Source organism: Oryza sativa, chromosome 1, assembly GCF_034140825.1.
Source record: "Oryza sativa Japonica Group chromosome 1, ASM3414082v1".
Classification (NCBI taxonomy): Eukaryota; Viridiplantae; Streptophyta; class Magnoliopsida; order Poales; family Poaceae; genus Oryza; species Oryza sativa.
Genome location: NC_089035.1, coordinates 32,880,658 through 32,897,634, shown reverse-complemented (window position 1 = coordinate 32,897,634; position 16,977 = coordinate 32,880,658). Strand labels below are relative to the sequence as shown.

The following is a 16,977-nucleotide window of genomic DNA, read 5'->3' as shown; positions in this document are numbered from 1 at the left end:
ACTTTTATACTTACAAACTTGGCACGAATTAAAACAATTATAAAAGATAAGGCAAAATATACATACAACTATACAAGCTGTTTTAAAAAACAGCCTACCAAAGGGGACCGAATTTAGACCGTGTAAACTGAACTGTTTTGGTCTGCTGAAAAAGGAAAAACGAGATGATCATGAACCCATGTAGGAATTCAAAGAATAAAAATGTAAAAGCCGAAGACTACCGGGATTATGGCCGTGTTTAGTTCCAAAATAATTCTTCAAACTTCCAACTTTTTCATCACAACAAAACTTTCCTACACATATAAACTTCCAACTTTTTAAACACATCGTTCCAATTTTAACCAAACTTCAAGTTTTAGTGTGAACTCACAGTAAAACTGGAAGTTTGATTGAAATTGGAACGATGTGACGAAAAAGTTGGAAGTTTGTGTGTGTAGGAAAGTTTTGATGTGATTGAAAAGTTGGAAGTTTGAAAAAAAAGTTTGCAACTAAACACGGTGACAACCTAAGGTCTAGTTTAGTTCTCAACTTTTTCTTCAAACTTCCAACTTTTCCATCACATCAAGACTTTCTTACACACAAAAACTTCCAACTTTTTTATCACATCGTTTCAATTTTAATCAAATTTAATTACAATTTTAGTATGACCTAAACACACCCTAAGAAGGAATGAGTTTGATCTAATCGCACGAATCAATCATCCACTAGCCTTGTCTACCTCCTCCTTGGCCTGCGCACTAGCTTCTTATTCTGTACTCTCTCTTAAGACCAAGTACACCTATAAATACATATGGAGGAGTGAGAAATAAATACATGTGGAGTGAGAAAAGAAGATAGAACAAAAACGAGCAGTACGGAATTCAAATATATTACGTTTGTATGAGAGGTGGGTTAAGTATTAATTGTGCGATATATATTTAATAAAATAATTATATGGGTAGACTATTAGAGTGGATGTAAATGATGCGTCAATTTTTTAAAGCTGGCATTTGACTATATTATGAAACTTGTTCCCTCACCTCCTCTCGATGACAACAGCCTCGTCCGCTGTGCTAAATCAAGACCGAACCGAAGCTTACTATAGGAACAACCAAGAAGGTTATTTATTGCAAGGTGACCGTCTTAAGACGCACCGCGAAAAGGAAGGGCGCGATGATAGGAACATCGTTGCAGCTAGAGTGGGTGTCGTTGGGCAGGCTGAGTGGAGGATTTGTCTCATTGAACCCCTTTAATGCATTATATATGGTCTTCCTCATTGTATCTCTGGTAATGTATTACATCTGTATCAGAATATAAGAAGTTTTAGATTTATATATAGTTAATGAGAATGTTGATTGGCGGAGAAGGGAAGGTAAATGGAAAATTTTGAATGGTGAAGGATTATGATTGGTTGAGAAAAGAATATTTGTGAAGAAGTTGTTATATTTTAAATAAATTATGAAAGCTATCAGTTGTTATATTTTAAGATGGAGTGCTTTGCTTAATAAAAATCGGTTGGCATCTTTTCGCCAGCCCGGAAAAAAAAGATTGAGCAGACGGTTTGGCTTTGGACAAGAGTTCAGACGTTTTATTTCTTTCTGAGAACTGAACAGTCTCTTATCTCTGGGAAAATTTAACACGCGCATTTTGAGTGATTGTCTTGGTGCGAAATGTCAAGCTCTGGATTCTCGAGGACAGGTACTCTTCTTCAAGTCTCAAAATGAAAAATTCTCTGTGTCATCGAAACGAAATGGCTTTACAGAAACGCACAAAAATGAAAATGTCCTGGTAAAGCAAAGCTTCTCATCAGTGTTTCACTTCATCACTTGCTCCTAGTCCATTCCTTAACGCGCTCAACATTTCTTCGCTTTTAACATGATGTGACGGCGGTGTGTTTTTCTGCCATTTTTCGCCTTAGGTCTTCGCAATTCCAACATCAACAGCCAGCTTACGGTAACTTCTCTCACGGGCAAGAAAGATTAGCATATAGCATCATAAAGAACTAATAACATCGCATTTCTTCCAACAGATTTGATGACTCCTTTTTACCCTTTCCACTTTGCAGTTGCAGCGCTGAAACAAGCAACTGCGACGGCTTAGCTGAACGTAATAACTTAATCACATTTCCACACACACTGTTAACTTGAACTGACTCAGACAAGGTGCACCTCACCGCTCACCGATCTTTACGTTTTCGACGAAAACCAATCGAAAACCATAAAATTTTAAGGTTCCATTATGGGATGAAAGTAGACTCCAAGTAAAATTTCCGAATTGTTCTCAATACTTTAAGATTAGGGGATTTCTCTCTCAGGAATTTAAGTTTGAAACAGTCAAATTCAACTAAAATTTATTGAATTTACCGAGGAATATCCTAAATTCTCCCGACACAGCTCTGCTCAACCTTGCCATCTCGATCAATCGATCCTATCCCAAAACCGTGGACGAAATCGAGCAAAAATACACGCGAAACCTGACCATTTCCATGAGTTAAACCCGCGCCTGAAAACCGCCTCGATCGGCCCCACCGATGAGCGGAGCAGATTGCCAATTCAAGACTTTGCAACCAGGTGGAGACGCGATGGAACGAGATGCCGCCTTCGTCTCCTCGCCGACGTCACCGCCACCCGTTGACATTGCTCTATAAAACGGGAAGCCTCGAGCCCCGTAGACGAAATCCCGAAGCCGACCAAAGCAATCAAAGCTAGTACTACTAGTAGTAGTAGGACAGCGAGCCACTCTTCCTCGTGCCAGCGCGAGAAGCCAATTCGACGCAGCGCGCGCGGAGCGGCCGGAGCGGAGAGAGATGAAGAAGAAGGGCGGGAGCGGCGGCGGCGGGTGCCTGGGGGCGCCGTTCCGGGCGCTGTCGCGGGCGTGCGACTCGGCCTGCGACCTCTACGTGCGCGGCATGTCCGGGTGCGCGGGCCGCGTGCCGGCGGCGATGGAGGCCGTCGCGGTCGGCCGCGGGTTCGGCAGGCCGGCGACCGCGACGGCGACGATGCGCCTGCGGGGGCTGAGCTCCCGCGACGTCGACGACCTCGTCCGCGCCGCGTCGAGGCAGCGGCGCGTCGCGGCCGAGCCGGCGGTGGGGGCAGCCAAGAAGGTTGGGTATTATCGCGAGGCGCCGGCGGGGAAGAAGGGGCCCTTCGAGGAGGCGGCGGCCGCCGTCCCGGCGCCGAGGAAGAAGGGCGCGGCGATGGGGACCATCGCCGAGGACGCGCCGTGCGAGTTCGTCGCGGACACCACGCTGAAGGCCACGCCGCCGGTGAGGCGGGGCGCCTCGGCAGACGGCCTAGCGGCGCGCGCCGGCGGGTTTGGCGCCATTAAGGTGGGGACCGAGGCCTTCGCGCGCTAAGCGAAGTGTATAATACATGTACTGCTACTGCCAGTGTATAATCAGTTTTTTTTTTTGCGAGAGTATAATCAGCTTTTTTTTATTATTATTTTTGGCTGGAGTATAATCAGCATTTGAACGTCCATAGAATCTGAAATTTCTCTCTATTTTCATCTTGATGTAACGGTGATGAATGTAAATGGATATGTATTTGTACAGTGGAAAAAAAAAGGAACAAAGCGTAAACTGGAACTCATAAAACTGAAGTCAAAACTCTCTAGAAGTTAGCTTGAAGCAACTCGGCTTTGAAGCACAGTACATGCGCTATCCTGTGATATATCACTGACGAATGCTTAAAATTATACACCGTTGTGATAGCATGATGCTCGAGAGATTTAACAGTGTCTGTTTTTAGTTTTCGGCATGAGATGGTTTGCCACGTTTTATTACCCAAAGTTTATTTTAGATCACATTTTATACATTTTTTTTTCACTTTTGTCTGGCTAGTATATCCAATCCAAGTATCCAACTTTTCCTCATGTACGGGTTCCTCCGTAAAAAAAAAAAAGCTAATCTAGAAGAGGATGTGACCCCTCCTACCACAACGAATTAGGATTGTATTAGGAGGGGTCACATCTTCTTCTAGATTGGCTTTTTTTTAGGGGGATGAAGTAAAAGAGAACATCCGCATGAGGGTACCGACCGTACCGTCTTCTTGAGACTATTGATGTACTTGCAAAGAGAGTTTGGATAATAAATGGTGGTTTAAAGTGTTGTTCACTCATTTTATTATTCCTAAGTTAAAGCATTTCGTTAGTTTATGACATTTTAACACTATGCGTAAGGTTTAGTGATTTCTTCTTTACAAATCATTGTCATCTCTCTTCTCTCCTTAAGTTATATTATATTAATTGTTTCTAGCACTCCGAGAATTAATTTATGTTCTACATTATCTTTACTATTTCTCTTTTCCCATGATGCCACAACAACTAATTTTTAGGTTTTTTAAATGATCAATCTATGTTCTAAATTCTCTCTTCTATGAACCTATATTTCCGTGGCAACAAGTGAAGTTCCATCTGGTAACCAATATACTGAATATTCTACTCTCTCCGTTAAACAAATATAAACACTTTTTAACTTTAACGATCAATAAAAGATCATAAATATTGATATCGTGAAAATGGTGTTAATAGTCTTATCTTTAAACAAACTATTATAATATGTAATATAATATGAGACTCTTTTTATTGGAAATAATTTGGTGAAAATGGCATATTAGAAACCATGTCAAAGTTTGAAAGTGATTGTAATATTGTTTAGGGAGGGAGGGAGTGTCAATTTTTAGTTTGATCTTCCACGCACGTGGATGACGTGGATTAGCCCACGTGTCAGGTCAGATCATGACCATCATTTAAACATGCTCAGGCAGGGAGCCAAGAAACAACCGTTTGGACGCCTCACACACAGACGGCCACACACCCATGCGAATTGGCAAGTGGCAAGCGGATGCAAGGCGATATGGCGGCCGGCAAGGCGGCAACCACGGTTTCTGACGGTACACGGTACACCCCATTGCTGGTTGATTCATCCATTTTGTGCATTCTCTAAGCCCTCTTATTAGTTTTCAGCATTATCTTCTAATCACTAATTGTCGACGTTTGATGTCACGATTTCGGTATTTGCATGGTATGGGGATCGTTGGTACTAGGATATACGTGAGACTGAGGTAAAAGAGACGGAGACGAGGATTTTTATACAGGTTCGGGCCCCTGAATTGTCAGGTAATAACCTTACATCCTGTTGGTTGAAGCCAGTATTACTCTTATTCACCATAATCACACTAGTACAATATTTGGGGTAGCGTATCTAACTGTTGTCGACATGGTAGTCTGAAGGTCTGACTCGTAGTCGACAACAGGGTAGCCTTCCTCCTTAAGTTCGTGCCCGGCGAGATCAGAGATAGCGCTTTCGTCTCTCCTGACAGTACCTAGAAACACCGTAGGGGACTAGCCGTGCCTATCTCTGAAGTCGATATCTGGCGTCTTGTCTTAGCGTGTGTTGGCTTGTATGTTGTGGCTTCTGTCTTGATCTATTGTTCCGTAGATTGTGGTGGGTGTTGATTGTCTCGGGTGTTGATCGTCCCCTCTCCTCCTATGGGGCCTTGTATTTATACCCATAGGTGTCCCTTTGTCCAAGTAGAACTAAGGAAACCAATATGGATACAATTCGAGTAATCCTTGTTGTTTTCATGTAGAACTCAGGTTGTCTTTCCTTATCAAGAACTTCTCCTATATCCGCAGGTTGTTTCCGTATAGGACATGGTATGTGGTGGGTCCTGCCGAGATTTAGTCAATTACTATTAGGTATATGGTATCATAACCCTGACACTGACACTAATAACATATGTATATAAAATGTATCCATAAATACTTTTTATACAAATTTATTTATTTATTTTAGAGAAGGGGATTTTTGTCTGGCATCCGCATCCAATCAGATATACGAGGTCATTCAAATTGGTAACTTAGGCTATGTTCGTTGCTCTTTGTTCCCAACCATTTCCCTCGTGTTCCGCGCATACGCTTTTCAAACTGCTAAATGGTGTTTTTTTGCAAAAAAAAATTATATATGAAAGTTGCTTAAAAATCATATTGACCCATTTTTGAAAAAAAAAACTCATATTTAATTAATTATGCGCTAATGGACTGCTCCGTTTTTTTTCGGAGGGAATGAGTTCCCAAGCTAGAGAAACAAATGCGGCGTTAGTCCCGCAAACAACTCAGTCTGAAATTTACTGCTAAGGAGATTTGAACTAAAGACTTTGGGATATATCAATCTAAAATTCACTCATATGAAGATTTAAACTCAAAACATTAGGATGTTACTCAGGTCACCATAACCAATAGATTATATCCCTTTTCACCCTTTTATACTGATACATCGTACGATTTATTATCCGCATAACAGTCGGCCAGCAAGTAGCCTACTAGACACTAGCACCTTCGACTTAAGTTTACTGTAGCTGCTTGCTTAGCTGGAAGCTGCTTGGAGGCTGTGAATTGTGATGTACAAGTTCATGTTCATTGCAACCGGAAAAGTACTCGCTGACTTTAGAAGGGAAGAAAAAAGGAAGCAAGTTGAAGCAGCGGTATTAACGGTACAAGGGAAACGGTGTCATGCTCTTGGATTCTACTAATTCAAGTGCTTGTCGTGAGCGCCGTCCTTGTAGTTTCTTACTGTATCTCGTAAGCCCAGTCCTTGTACTAATGGAACTAGGAGTCCAGGGGAATGGCGTCATGCATGCTCTTGTACTAACAATTCAGTAATCTTAATTCAAATTCTGCAATATGTGATACTGTAAGCAACAAACCGATTGAAATTCCCGTGAATTTTTGAAGAATTATGCATGTTCGGTATGGACCCTGCCTTACGGTCAATATCCACATCATCATATTCCTGACTAGGGCAGAGTTTTTGTTATCTTAACTCATATTCCTGGTGTTATCTGGAAGACATATCACTAAACCAGGTGCAGAGTGTTACAAGGACACTAACCTTTGCTGCTCAATTTTACTACTGTATGTCATTATCGGTCAAAGTACGAATAGTAAAATGCCAATTTATCACTTGTCTGTGATGCATGAGCATAAGATGAGCTTGGACATGTACTACGAGGAATTCAATTGGCTGTCATAGATTTCCTTAGACGACGCGTTCCGCGAAATGCTAGCTTTAGACTCTGTTTAGATGGGACTAATTTTAAGTATCTATCACATCGGATGTTTGGACACTAATTATAAATATTAAACTTAGACTATTAATAAAAACCATCTATAATCTTAGACTAATTCGTGAGACGAATCTATTGAGTCTAATTAATCCATGATTAGCCTATGTGATGCTACAGTAAACATTCTCTAATCATGGATTAATTAGGCTTAAAAAAATTGTCTCGTGAATTAGCTTTCATTTGTATAATTAGTTTTGTAAGTAGTCTATATTTAATACTCTAAATTAGTATCTAAATATATGGACTAAAGTTAAGTCCCTAGATCCAAACACCACCTTAGCCGATCATTACGGTGATGACGTGACGACTTGGAGATGACTTGTTTTTTTAAAAAAAAGCAAAAAATTGACGTGAAGTTTTGTACTCTACTGACTACTAATAATAGGCTATCTTTAGTTCAGTGTAAAGTTTGGATTTTGGTTGAAATTAGAGATGATATGACTGAAAAATTGTGTATGTATGACATGTTGATGTGATGGAAAAGAACTGAAGTTTGTATCCAAACACAGCCATACACTAACACTATGCAACCATAATTCTGGAAGCGACGGATATGGAACAAACGATTTTGATGGTGAAAACGGACAAACGGTTATTTAATTTTGAATATAGTATGCAGGATATGAATCACTCAACCAAAGGTAAACTATTTTGCTTCCGTAAAATGAACAGCACGTAGCTATCTTATCTGCTCCATTTTTCTTCGCGCATGGTAGACATTTCTCGCCGCTGCGTACCGCCCACGGTTATTTTGAATATTTTTCAGCTGACATGGTACAATATATGAGCCGTTTTTTTCAAGTGCTCGTCATTGTCCGTGACAATTAATCTGCATTTGTCCATGATTGATATATATGTGCAGCGATTTGTAGCGTTTAGTCATCACTAAGTTCACTATCGATCGATGTACGCTCGCTGATGCCTCACCCGAAGCAATGAATCAATTGGCGTCACTGTCGGCGACATGCGCCTCTGAGCCATTGGCCGCCGTTTGTCTTGCTGTCGTTGTACCGTACTAGACTAGTCTGAGATTAATTACGTGACATATACTACATGAATATTTGCCAATCTAGAAAGTATGTTTCTTTTCATTTTGTCTGGTCATATGTAGAGAAGGCAAAGACAATGTACTACACCTTCTAATTGTCAAATGGCGTCGTACCGTCGCGTGAACGAAGCAGAAAAATGAGTGCTGGACTTCCCGCTTGGAAGATCAACCGAACATTTCCATTAAGGGTCTGTTCGGTGAGCTTTACATTCTAAGAAATAGGATCTGAAAAAGCTCTGAAACCCAGCTTCTCCAGCTTCTGTTTTCTTAGTTCATTTTTTAGTATATGTAACTATAGATTCTCAGAAGTTGTGGACTGTTTGGGGCAGCTTCTAGCAGAAGCAGCTTTTGGGCTGGCACAAGCTCCCAACAGGGCCTAAATCTCGGTCTTCACAGTTAAGCTAGCAACAACTCGTCTCGACTCAAAATAAACCAATCTAAAAAAGAATTAGATAATCTAAGACAATAAATCTGGACAACCTCTAAACTCCATATTACAACACTTACACCTGTTTAAACATGATTACGATTTTTGCAAACTGCTAAAGAATGTATTTCATAACAAAACTTTATATATAGAAGTGGCTTTAAAGTATCATATAAATTCATTTTTCAAGTTTGAAATAACTAAGACTCAATTATTCATACGAGGGGATGACCCCTCGTTGTTTGCATACACTCAAATAGTTTATAAAAAAAATTGAGAAGATGTATTATATGTGATATATCACTTCACAAACATTCAACTTCTACATATCACAACAAAAAAACAAATTAAATTATAGCTAGTTAACGTATATTCACAATCAATTTTTTTGCGACATGTACAAGTTGAATTTTAAGTTGCATGTTTATAGAGTGATATATCACACGTTAATACATCTTCTTATTTTTTTTCATAACTATTTAAGTGACATTGCAATCAATGACGGACGTCCCTCGAAAGTTTAAGATTCACTCCCTATATGCTAATAACTTTTGTTTTATGTACCCGCACTTAATTTGCTTTCGGCATGTTAAAACGGGTCCTTAATCATGTAGATTTACAAAATCATACTTGTCACGCCCAGAAATTTAGCCCAAATTTCCAGACTATTTTGTGTATTAAATCCCTGTCCAGGACCAGCCAGGGTACACAAAACGACAAGTAATATACAGTTCCAAACGTAAATAAAGCGTAAAATACTTACAGAAGAGGCACTTAGTCTTCACACCGAAACAAAAGCAGCAGCAGCGGAAAAGGCGATCCTAGCGGGGCTTCAGCTCCACTCCACAGACAAAACTCAACTGGGGTCTGAGCCTTGGTCTTCTAACTTCGTCTTCAGCTCAGAAGCACTACACTTCTGAAAAGGGGGAATAATAGCAAGGCTGAGTACAACCACCGTACTCAACAAGCCACACCAACGATGCAGACGTGCAAGGGGAACACAAGGACGGTTTGTGGCTATTTGCATAAAGGCGGTTGTAAAACATTTTATTGAGCAAAACAGTAAAACAGTTGAGTAATTAAAGTAATATTGAATCTGCACTGATCAACGCTACACCACGTTGAACATGCCCAACCAACCCACCTGAACTACAGTGCATTGGGTCGATTTATTAAGGTGGGACTAATCACGGTGAATCTGGTCGACCGCCCATAACCGCGGGCACGGCTATTCGAATAGTTTTACTCTGATCAGAGGTGTACAACTGTACCCACAAGACACAGCCCCACGACACGTTTCCGTGCGCCGGCATGCCACCACGACATACCGGAAAGAGGCCGTGACAGGACCCTTCGCATAACCCCCTCTAACCAAGCACACCACACCTCAGGTTTCACCCCCACTCCTCGCAAGGCAGCGGGCAGTCCCCTCTCGTGCCTAGGTGAATCCGGAAGCCGCATAGGCCGTCGCAGGGCCCATCCAAACTCCATCACGCCCACCCTTGCCTGGATGCGTCGGCTAGAGGAAAGCTACACTACAAGCCCAGCCGTTGCCCACGCTGGCTTGTGGTAAGTACGATAAGTTCTTCCAGGGCATCCCGCGAACCGGTCCTTAATTGCCATGGGTGCGACTAGCAAAACCATGCACCCACAGCCCACCATTCAGTCGCATTTTAGTTGGATAATTACGACCATGACACATGGTCGGATGTCTCGAGCACGCAGCTCGTCATGTCATGATACTAGGAGGTCTAATACTGCAATTATCCCATCAACTGAGCTAGTGGTAATTAAGCATGGCTAAGCATACAGTTCTAGCTAGGTCACATAAGTAACATGAGCTAGTCGATTTATTACCCAATGCTGACAAAGGACAGATAGCAAGTAAACATGGCACAAGAAAGCAAATAGGTAATACCCGGATCCCATGTAATTAGCAAGACATGCATGTTTATTTGCAAACGGTAAAACATTTATAAATTGGGATCAACATGCTCAAGGGGAATGTGTGACTTGCCTTGCTTCTTCAAACAATCTTCCGAACTCTTTTCCTCGCGACCGCGGACTTCCGAAATGACGGATTCTACACGCTGGCACGCAAAACGAGGAAAAACTCTAATAAAAACCAAGGAAACAGTACATAAAAACTAAACAAACATGTAGAGCTCAATTTTAGATGAATTTTGCAAGTTGAATGGCTCAATTCGGAGTTCGAATGAATTAGATATGAATTTTAGAAGTTTTGAGCCATTTTAATGGATTTCTACAATTATTACCGATTTATTGCGCAATTATTATTTAATTTTTCAAAGGAAAAAGGCTATGCTGACGTCAGCAAGGGGTGAGGCGCGGACCGCGTCACAAAGGGGCGGGCCCCACACGTCAGCGGCAAAGCCCACCGTGGACCGAGTCCACGGCGGCAGCCGGCCACGTGGGCGCGCACCCGACGCTCCGGATCGGCCGGGGCCGATCGGACGGCCGGGGGCGGCCGAGCGGCACGACCGGGCAGGCACGCCCACAGGCGGCGGCGACCGCCGAGCCTAGACCACCGGCGACGACGCCGGCGGCGGGCGGCGACGGCGCGAGAGGCGGCGAGAGAGTGGAGAGGGAGGCTGTTCTCACCGAGCGAATGGGGCGGCGAGACGAAGACGAGGAGGTGGCCGGCGGCACGGATTAGGCGGCGGCGGGCTCACCGGGGATCAAAAGGAATGGAGCACCGGTGGGTTTTCGGTGGTTTGGAGCGGCGACCGATCTGTGGCTTGAAGCGGCCGAGCCGGTGAAGGAAACGGCACGGCTTGGCGGTGGCCAGGGCGACGGCAGAGGTGCGACTGGAGGCACAAAAGTGGCTGTGGCTCGGGTTCACCGTGGAGCGGGCGGCTCGGGGGTGGAATGGAGGAGCGGCGTGGTGGCCGGGCTTGCCGGCGGAGCAGCGAAGCTAGTGGTGGTGGCGGCGCGGCTTGAGGTGGACGGGAACGGCGGCAAGAGGCTGCCGAAGGCGGCGAAACGGCGGCGGTGCTCGGGTGAGCGATGGAATCGGTGTTTTGATTGTGGTTTGGGGAAACGGAGTTGCGGACGGTGTGCGACAATGCGTCGCGAGGCCGGTGGCGCAAGCGGCGTGGCGCGGGGACGGCTACGGCGGCGGAGGTGGCCGGCCGGAGATGGCAACCGGCGGCGGCGGAGGGAGGTTGGTGGTGGCGGAGTGGTTTCGGGCATGGGGAAGCTTGGGAAAGAGGGGGAAACGGAGGAGGGGAGCCCGGGGATCGTTTTTATAGCCTCGAGAGTCGACGGGGAGGCCGGTTGGCGACGGATTTGAAGGGGGAAAGGGGCGCCGGCGACGTGGGTGAGTGGGGGCAGTTTGGCGCCGGTTTTGGAGGGGAGAAGTGGGGGAAATGGTGGAGGAAGGGGATGACGTGGGGTGGACCGCGCCCACACGCGCGCGGGAATCGGAAGACGCGCGGGGAGGGGCGGCGACGTGGGCGGCTCGGGCGGCCATGGCAGTTGCCGGCCCGGGCTGGAGGTTGGGGATGACAGGTGGGGCCCACGGGTCCCACCTGTCGGCCTGAGTGAGAGGGGAGGCCGGGAGGGAGGAAAAGCAGACTTGCGCCAAAAGGGGAGGCAAGCCGGGCCGCGGGAGGGGAAGGAGAGAGGATTTTGGGCCGAGCCCGAAAGGGAGGAAGGGGAAGTTTATTTTGTTTTCTTTTTATTTAAATTAGTTTAATGAACTTTATGACTTTAAAATTATTTCTTGAACTCCGAAAATTCACGGAAAAATCCGGAGAGTATTTTAGGGCACAAAGAATATTGCAAAATATTCCCGGCCAATGATTTTTAAGGGAAAATTTTAATTCTCCCATTATTTCACTTGATTAAATTGATTTAACTTTTATTTAATTTCTAGAAAATGCATTATTTAATAATTTTTAAACCCGAACGAAAATCGGGGCGTTACAATACTCCGCCCGGTTCCATATATAATTGTTGATGTTTTGGACAATGACACAGTCTACAAAATATATATTTAACCTTGATTTTCTAATATAACTAGAAAAGATATCCGCGCGTTGCAACGGTAAAGCCAATTTAATTTGTACATATGTGTCGGTGGATAAATAATCACAACCCATTGTTTCGTTTTATTCATGTGCTTATCCGAATCATTTATTACTAAATAAAATAATATATGTGTGCAAATATTTTATATATATGTTCTTAGTGACTCAAAAACTATTATGGTAAAATAAAGTACAATAAAAAACCAAAAAATCGAATCCAAAATTAAGTTCTAAAGTTTAAATTTAGCTTATAAGAATAAGCATAAGCCAAATAATGAGGCCTTCAAATACGAGTTTGATTTGTCATCCAATTTTATCTCAAGTCGGGCAGGGACCGATGACGGACGGAATCAACAACTTTGATCCTCCTTTATTTCGATTGGCATGTTCTTTTTGAAAGTAAAAATGATTCTTACAGATTATTGTAATGGTATTCCTGGTAATACGTAAGAGCATGTGTGGAGACTGACTTGAACTAACAGGTTGCTTGTTCATTTTGGTTGTTTTCTTTTTTCCTCTATTTTTTTCTTTTCTTTCTTTCTATATGGTTTATAAGGGTAGAATGGTCATTTCATTTATATAGTTGCATTCGAGAATGACTTGGCATGCTAATAAGGCATATTTTGTGGGTCTAAGGACTATGTTAACCCAAATGATTAATTTGGAGAACTTGTTTTTGAAATCTCAATAACTAAACTGAGCCCGAAGTAGAAATTTAGGAGTAGGGACAGTGTTGGCTATTCAGAATTATGAAATCGAAAGGAACATATACTTTCTAAACTCTTCTCGTAAATAGGTTGTGTTTAGTTCCATTCAAACTTCCAAAAATTCCATCACATCAAATGTCTACACATATGCATGGAGCATTAAGGTGGTGTTTGAATCTCCTGAAGATGAAGATGAAGATTAAGTGTTTCATGCAAAACGAGGTGGTAATAACGTGTGATTAATTAAGTTTTAATTGTTATAAACTTGAAAAATGGATTAATCTGATATTTTAGAACAACTTTCATATAAAAAGTTTTTACACGAAACACACCGTTTAGCCGTTTGAAAAACGTGCCACGAAAATCCAAAATTTAATCCACTTCTTGTAGTGGAAACGAATATGAAATTGTACAGTTTGCATGTAAATTGCGAGACGAATCTTTTGAGCTTAATTACACCATGATTTGACAATGTGGTGATACAGTAAACATTTACTAATAACGGATTAATTAGTCTTAATAGATTCGTCTCGCAGTTTACGGGTGGAATTTATAATTTGTTTTGTTATTAGTCCACGTTTAATAATTTAAATATGTAACCGTATAATTAAAAAAATTGAAAAGGAACTAACACGGCCATAGTCGTCTTCCCTTTTCTGCAATGGCACGTATCTCATCAATGCTCTTTGGCCGAAGCTTCGGGACATCGGACGGCAGCTATCAACTTATCAAGCCACTTGCCATTGCCCCGAGGGGCCGAGGGGCTCCCACGCGGGACGGGACGACCACGCCCGTCCGACCGTCTGTTTCGTCCCCGCAGTAGGAAGAACGGAGACGGGCTCGTAGCCGTCCGCTTCCCAACCGTCGCAGTCGCAGTCGCAGCATCCACGCCACGCCACGCCACGCCACGCGTTTGTGTGTTTCACTCGAAGGCTCGCTCCACTCGAAGACCGAGGCGTCCACCACCACCACCACCACTCGAGTTCCCCCACGATCCCCAACCCTTCCTCCTCCGATTCGCCGCCGGTAGCTGCCAGCGTCTGCTCCCCGGCTCGCCGCGCGCCGGCCGGCGAGTGCACCGCGCGCGGGCGCTTGGTCGACGCTATCTCCGGAGTACTCCGCGTGGATTTGGGTGAATAGTGGCTCGTTTCGACAGGGTGACTTGTGCTGTGCTCGATCGCGGTCGTCGCTTGCTGTTGATCGACCGGTCCAGATCCGCGTCGTTTACACGGTGCGTGGCTGTTCCTCAATCTACGGGTGAGTGTTTTCTGAACGAATCGATCCTACCTGTTCGGGATTGCTTGTAGAAGAGACAAAAAGAGAGTGATGTTGTTTCACGCAACCGAGAATTAATTAATTAAATCGTCTGGCATGGTAGATTTTGCTGCGTGCGTAGAAAAGAGATTTCCTAAATTTGGGGATACTAGTGGACGATCGATCGAGCGCCTATTCTGTCGATCGGTTCGTGGATTCATGGCTTGAGCTCATGAGTTGGTTGGTACGTTCCCGCGTTTTGTAGATCGGACCTCGGACTCATGGAGAACCGCGTCGGTGAGTCGTCGGCGACCGCCGTCGATGGCGGCGGCGGCGCCAAGGACTCGGGCAGCTTCGAGTGCAACATCTGCCTGGAGCTAGCCCAGGACCCCGTCGTCACCCTCTGCGGCCACCTCTTCTGCTGGCCGTGCCTCTACGAGTGGCTCCACGTCCACGCGCACTCCCGCGAGTGCCCCGTCTGCAAGGCCGGCCTCGAGGAGGAGAAGCTCGTCCCCCTCTACGGCCGCGGCAAGGCCTCCACCGATCCCCGCTCCAGGTCGGTGGCCGGCGTCCAGATCCCCAGCCGGCCGGCCGGGCAGCGGCCGGCGACGGCTTCCCAGCCTGATCATCACCACGACCATTTGCCGCACCACGACCCGTGGTTCATGGGCGGCGCCGGCGCCCCTGTGGCCGGCGGTCGCTGGGGGAACTACACTTTCTCGGCGGCCATTGGGGGGCTTTTCCCATTGCTGAGCTTCCAGGTTCATGGGTTCCCGCAGGCGGCGGCGTATGGACCTGCCGCTGGGTTTCCTTACGGGTATGGACATTCGTTCCATGGCTGGCATGGCCATGGTTTCCCGCACCAGGCACCGCAGGGCCAGCATGTTGATGTGTTCTTGAAGGTATTGCTTGTTCTGGTTGGTGTTCTTGTGATTGCCAGCTTGATTGTGTTTTAGATGTGTGCAGTTAGCTATGGCCAATCCTCGGTGATGAGCCTGTATGAAACGGTTTTATTGTGTCAATATTAGGTAGTAGCTCCCACGGGTTGATCAGTGTGGAGAGATAGTACAAAGATGATGCTTCAGTAGTTACTAGTAGGATTCTGTGATAATGAGTGGTAGCTGATAATGTTGTCGTGCTTCTCGATATATTACTTGTGCAGTTGCAAGTCTTGTTTGTAGTTTTTAAGTGAAGTTTGAATCCTTGTTATCTTTTCATAATGCATTTGCATTCCAACCTTGTCCTGTGGCTGTCGCAAGGATAATATCTTGCATTATTTGTGTCATATATGGATTCTTGATTGTGCATATACATCAATACATCATTGGTTGTATCTGAAATCAGCACTTGGAATTTGTTTCTGAATTTAAAATATTGTACCGGACATTTTCTACTTTCTGTTCTCTTTATGTGCACATGGCCTTATTTTATCCCATACAAGTACTATATGAACTTGAAGTAATTTCTTGAAGTAATATCTGAATACTTACTTCTTACTGTTTCAGCATAGTTTGTTTAATCCGAGTCACCAAATAACCATAATATCTACCTTGCTTTGCATTTGGTGATCTGAGATAAACCAAGATGGTAATAAAACTTTATGTACCTTAATGGCGATGTATGTAACTTGTAATATTCTTCCCCGATCAGAAAACGAACTTGCAGTACTATTCAATAATGCAAAAAAAAATCAACTAAGATTATCTTTTTTTTACCTTGTTTTTTAGCTGGTGATCCATTGAGTGCAGAATCTGTGCAGTATAATTTAGACATTTGTAGTTCCATAAAACAGTAGCAATTTGACCTGTACTTTTTTTTGCTAGCCTGTACTCGCTCTGTAAAAAAAAAAGAGCAACTTCTAGGGATGAGTTCAGATTCATCCCTAAAAGTTGGCTATTTTCTCGGGCATATCAAAGGTCCAACAGTAATATCAATTTTGCATTTATACACTCAGTTTCATTTGATGGAAAATTTGTTTGAAACATGAGTACTATAGATGATGTTGGAACATACTTATTCTGTTTCATAAAAAAAATAAATTCTAGATATGAATCCAGACATCACCAAATACTTTGATTTTTTTTATTGGAGAGAGGGAGTAAATATCTCGAGACTCCTAAGGATGCTTTCAGATATTTTGGTCGGCTGTTGGCATACTGAATAGTAGATCCATGTAGCCATCACCAAAATAATTTGTACATGGAGCTCCATAATCCATAGGCCTCTCAGCTCTGAGTTTGATGTTTATCCAACCGTGTTTCTTTTTCTCGGGATTATCCAACTAATTCGGATTAATGGACTAGTAGTAATCTTACTAAGCTTGATTGTTGCAGTGAGATCTGGCGTTGAATCAGCCACTCAGCAAGCTGAACTCAAGTCTAGT

At 43.8% G+C, this 16,977-nt stretch overlaps 2 protein-coding genes across 3 annotated transcripts; both read left to right on the top strand.

The window, feature by feature from the left end:
* Positions 1 to 2,652: 2,652 nt before the first annotated feature.
* On the top strand, positions 2,653 to 3,579 carry LOC4325493 (uncharacterized). Its single transcript, XM_015778527.3, has one exon. The coding sequence runs from the start codon at positions 2,786 to 2,788 to the stop codon at positions 3,332 to 3,334; it is 549 nt and encodes a 182-aa protein (XP_015634013.1). The 5' UTR covers positions 2,653 to 2,785; the 3' UTR covers positions 3,335 to 3,579.
* A 10,519-nt stretch (positions 3,580 to 14,098) lies between these two features.
* LOC4325492 (uncharacterized) lies at positions 14,099 to 15,833 on the top strand. Of its 2 annotated transcripts, none has more exons than XM_015761469.3 (2): positions 14,099 to 14,597; positions 14,860 to 15,833. In XM_015761469.3, the coding sequence occupies exon 2, from the start codon at positions 14,876 to 14,878 to the stop codon at positions 15,548 to 15,550; it is 675 nt and encodes a 224-aa protein (XP_015616955.1). In that variant the 5' UTR covers positions 14,099 to 14,597; positions 14,860 to 14,875; the 3' UTR covers positions 15,551 to 15,833. The 2 variants fall into 2 exon arrangements, with proteins under 2 accessions (XP_015616955.1, XP_015617035.1); XM_015761549.3 differs by having other exon boundaries at positions 14,258 to 14,571.
* The last annotated feature ends 1,144 nt before the right edge of the window (positions 15,834 to 16,977 follow it).

Excerpts from the sequence above, each read along its gene's own strand:
- LOC4325493 (XM_015778527.3), top strand. The coding sequence starts at position 2,786 with ATGAAGAAGAAGGGCGGGAGCGGCGGCGGCGGGTGCCTGGGGGCGCCG.
- LOC4325492 (XM_015761469.3), top strand. The coding sequence starts at position 14,876 with ATGGAGAACCGCGTCGGTGAGTCGTCGGCGACCGCCGTCGATGGCGGC.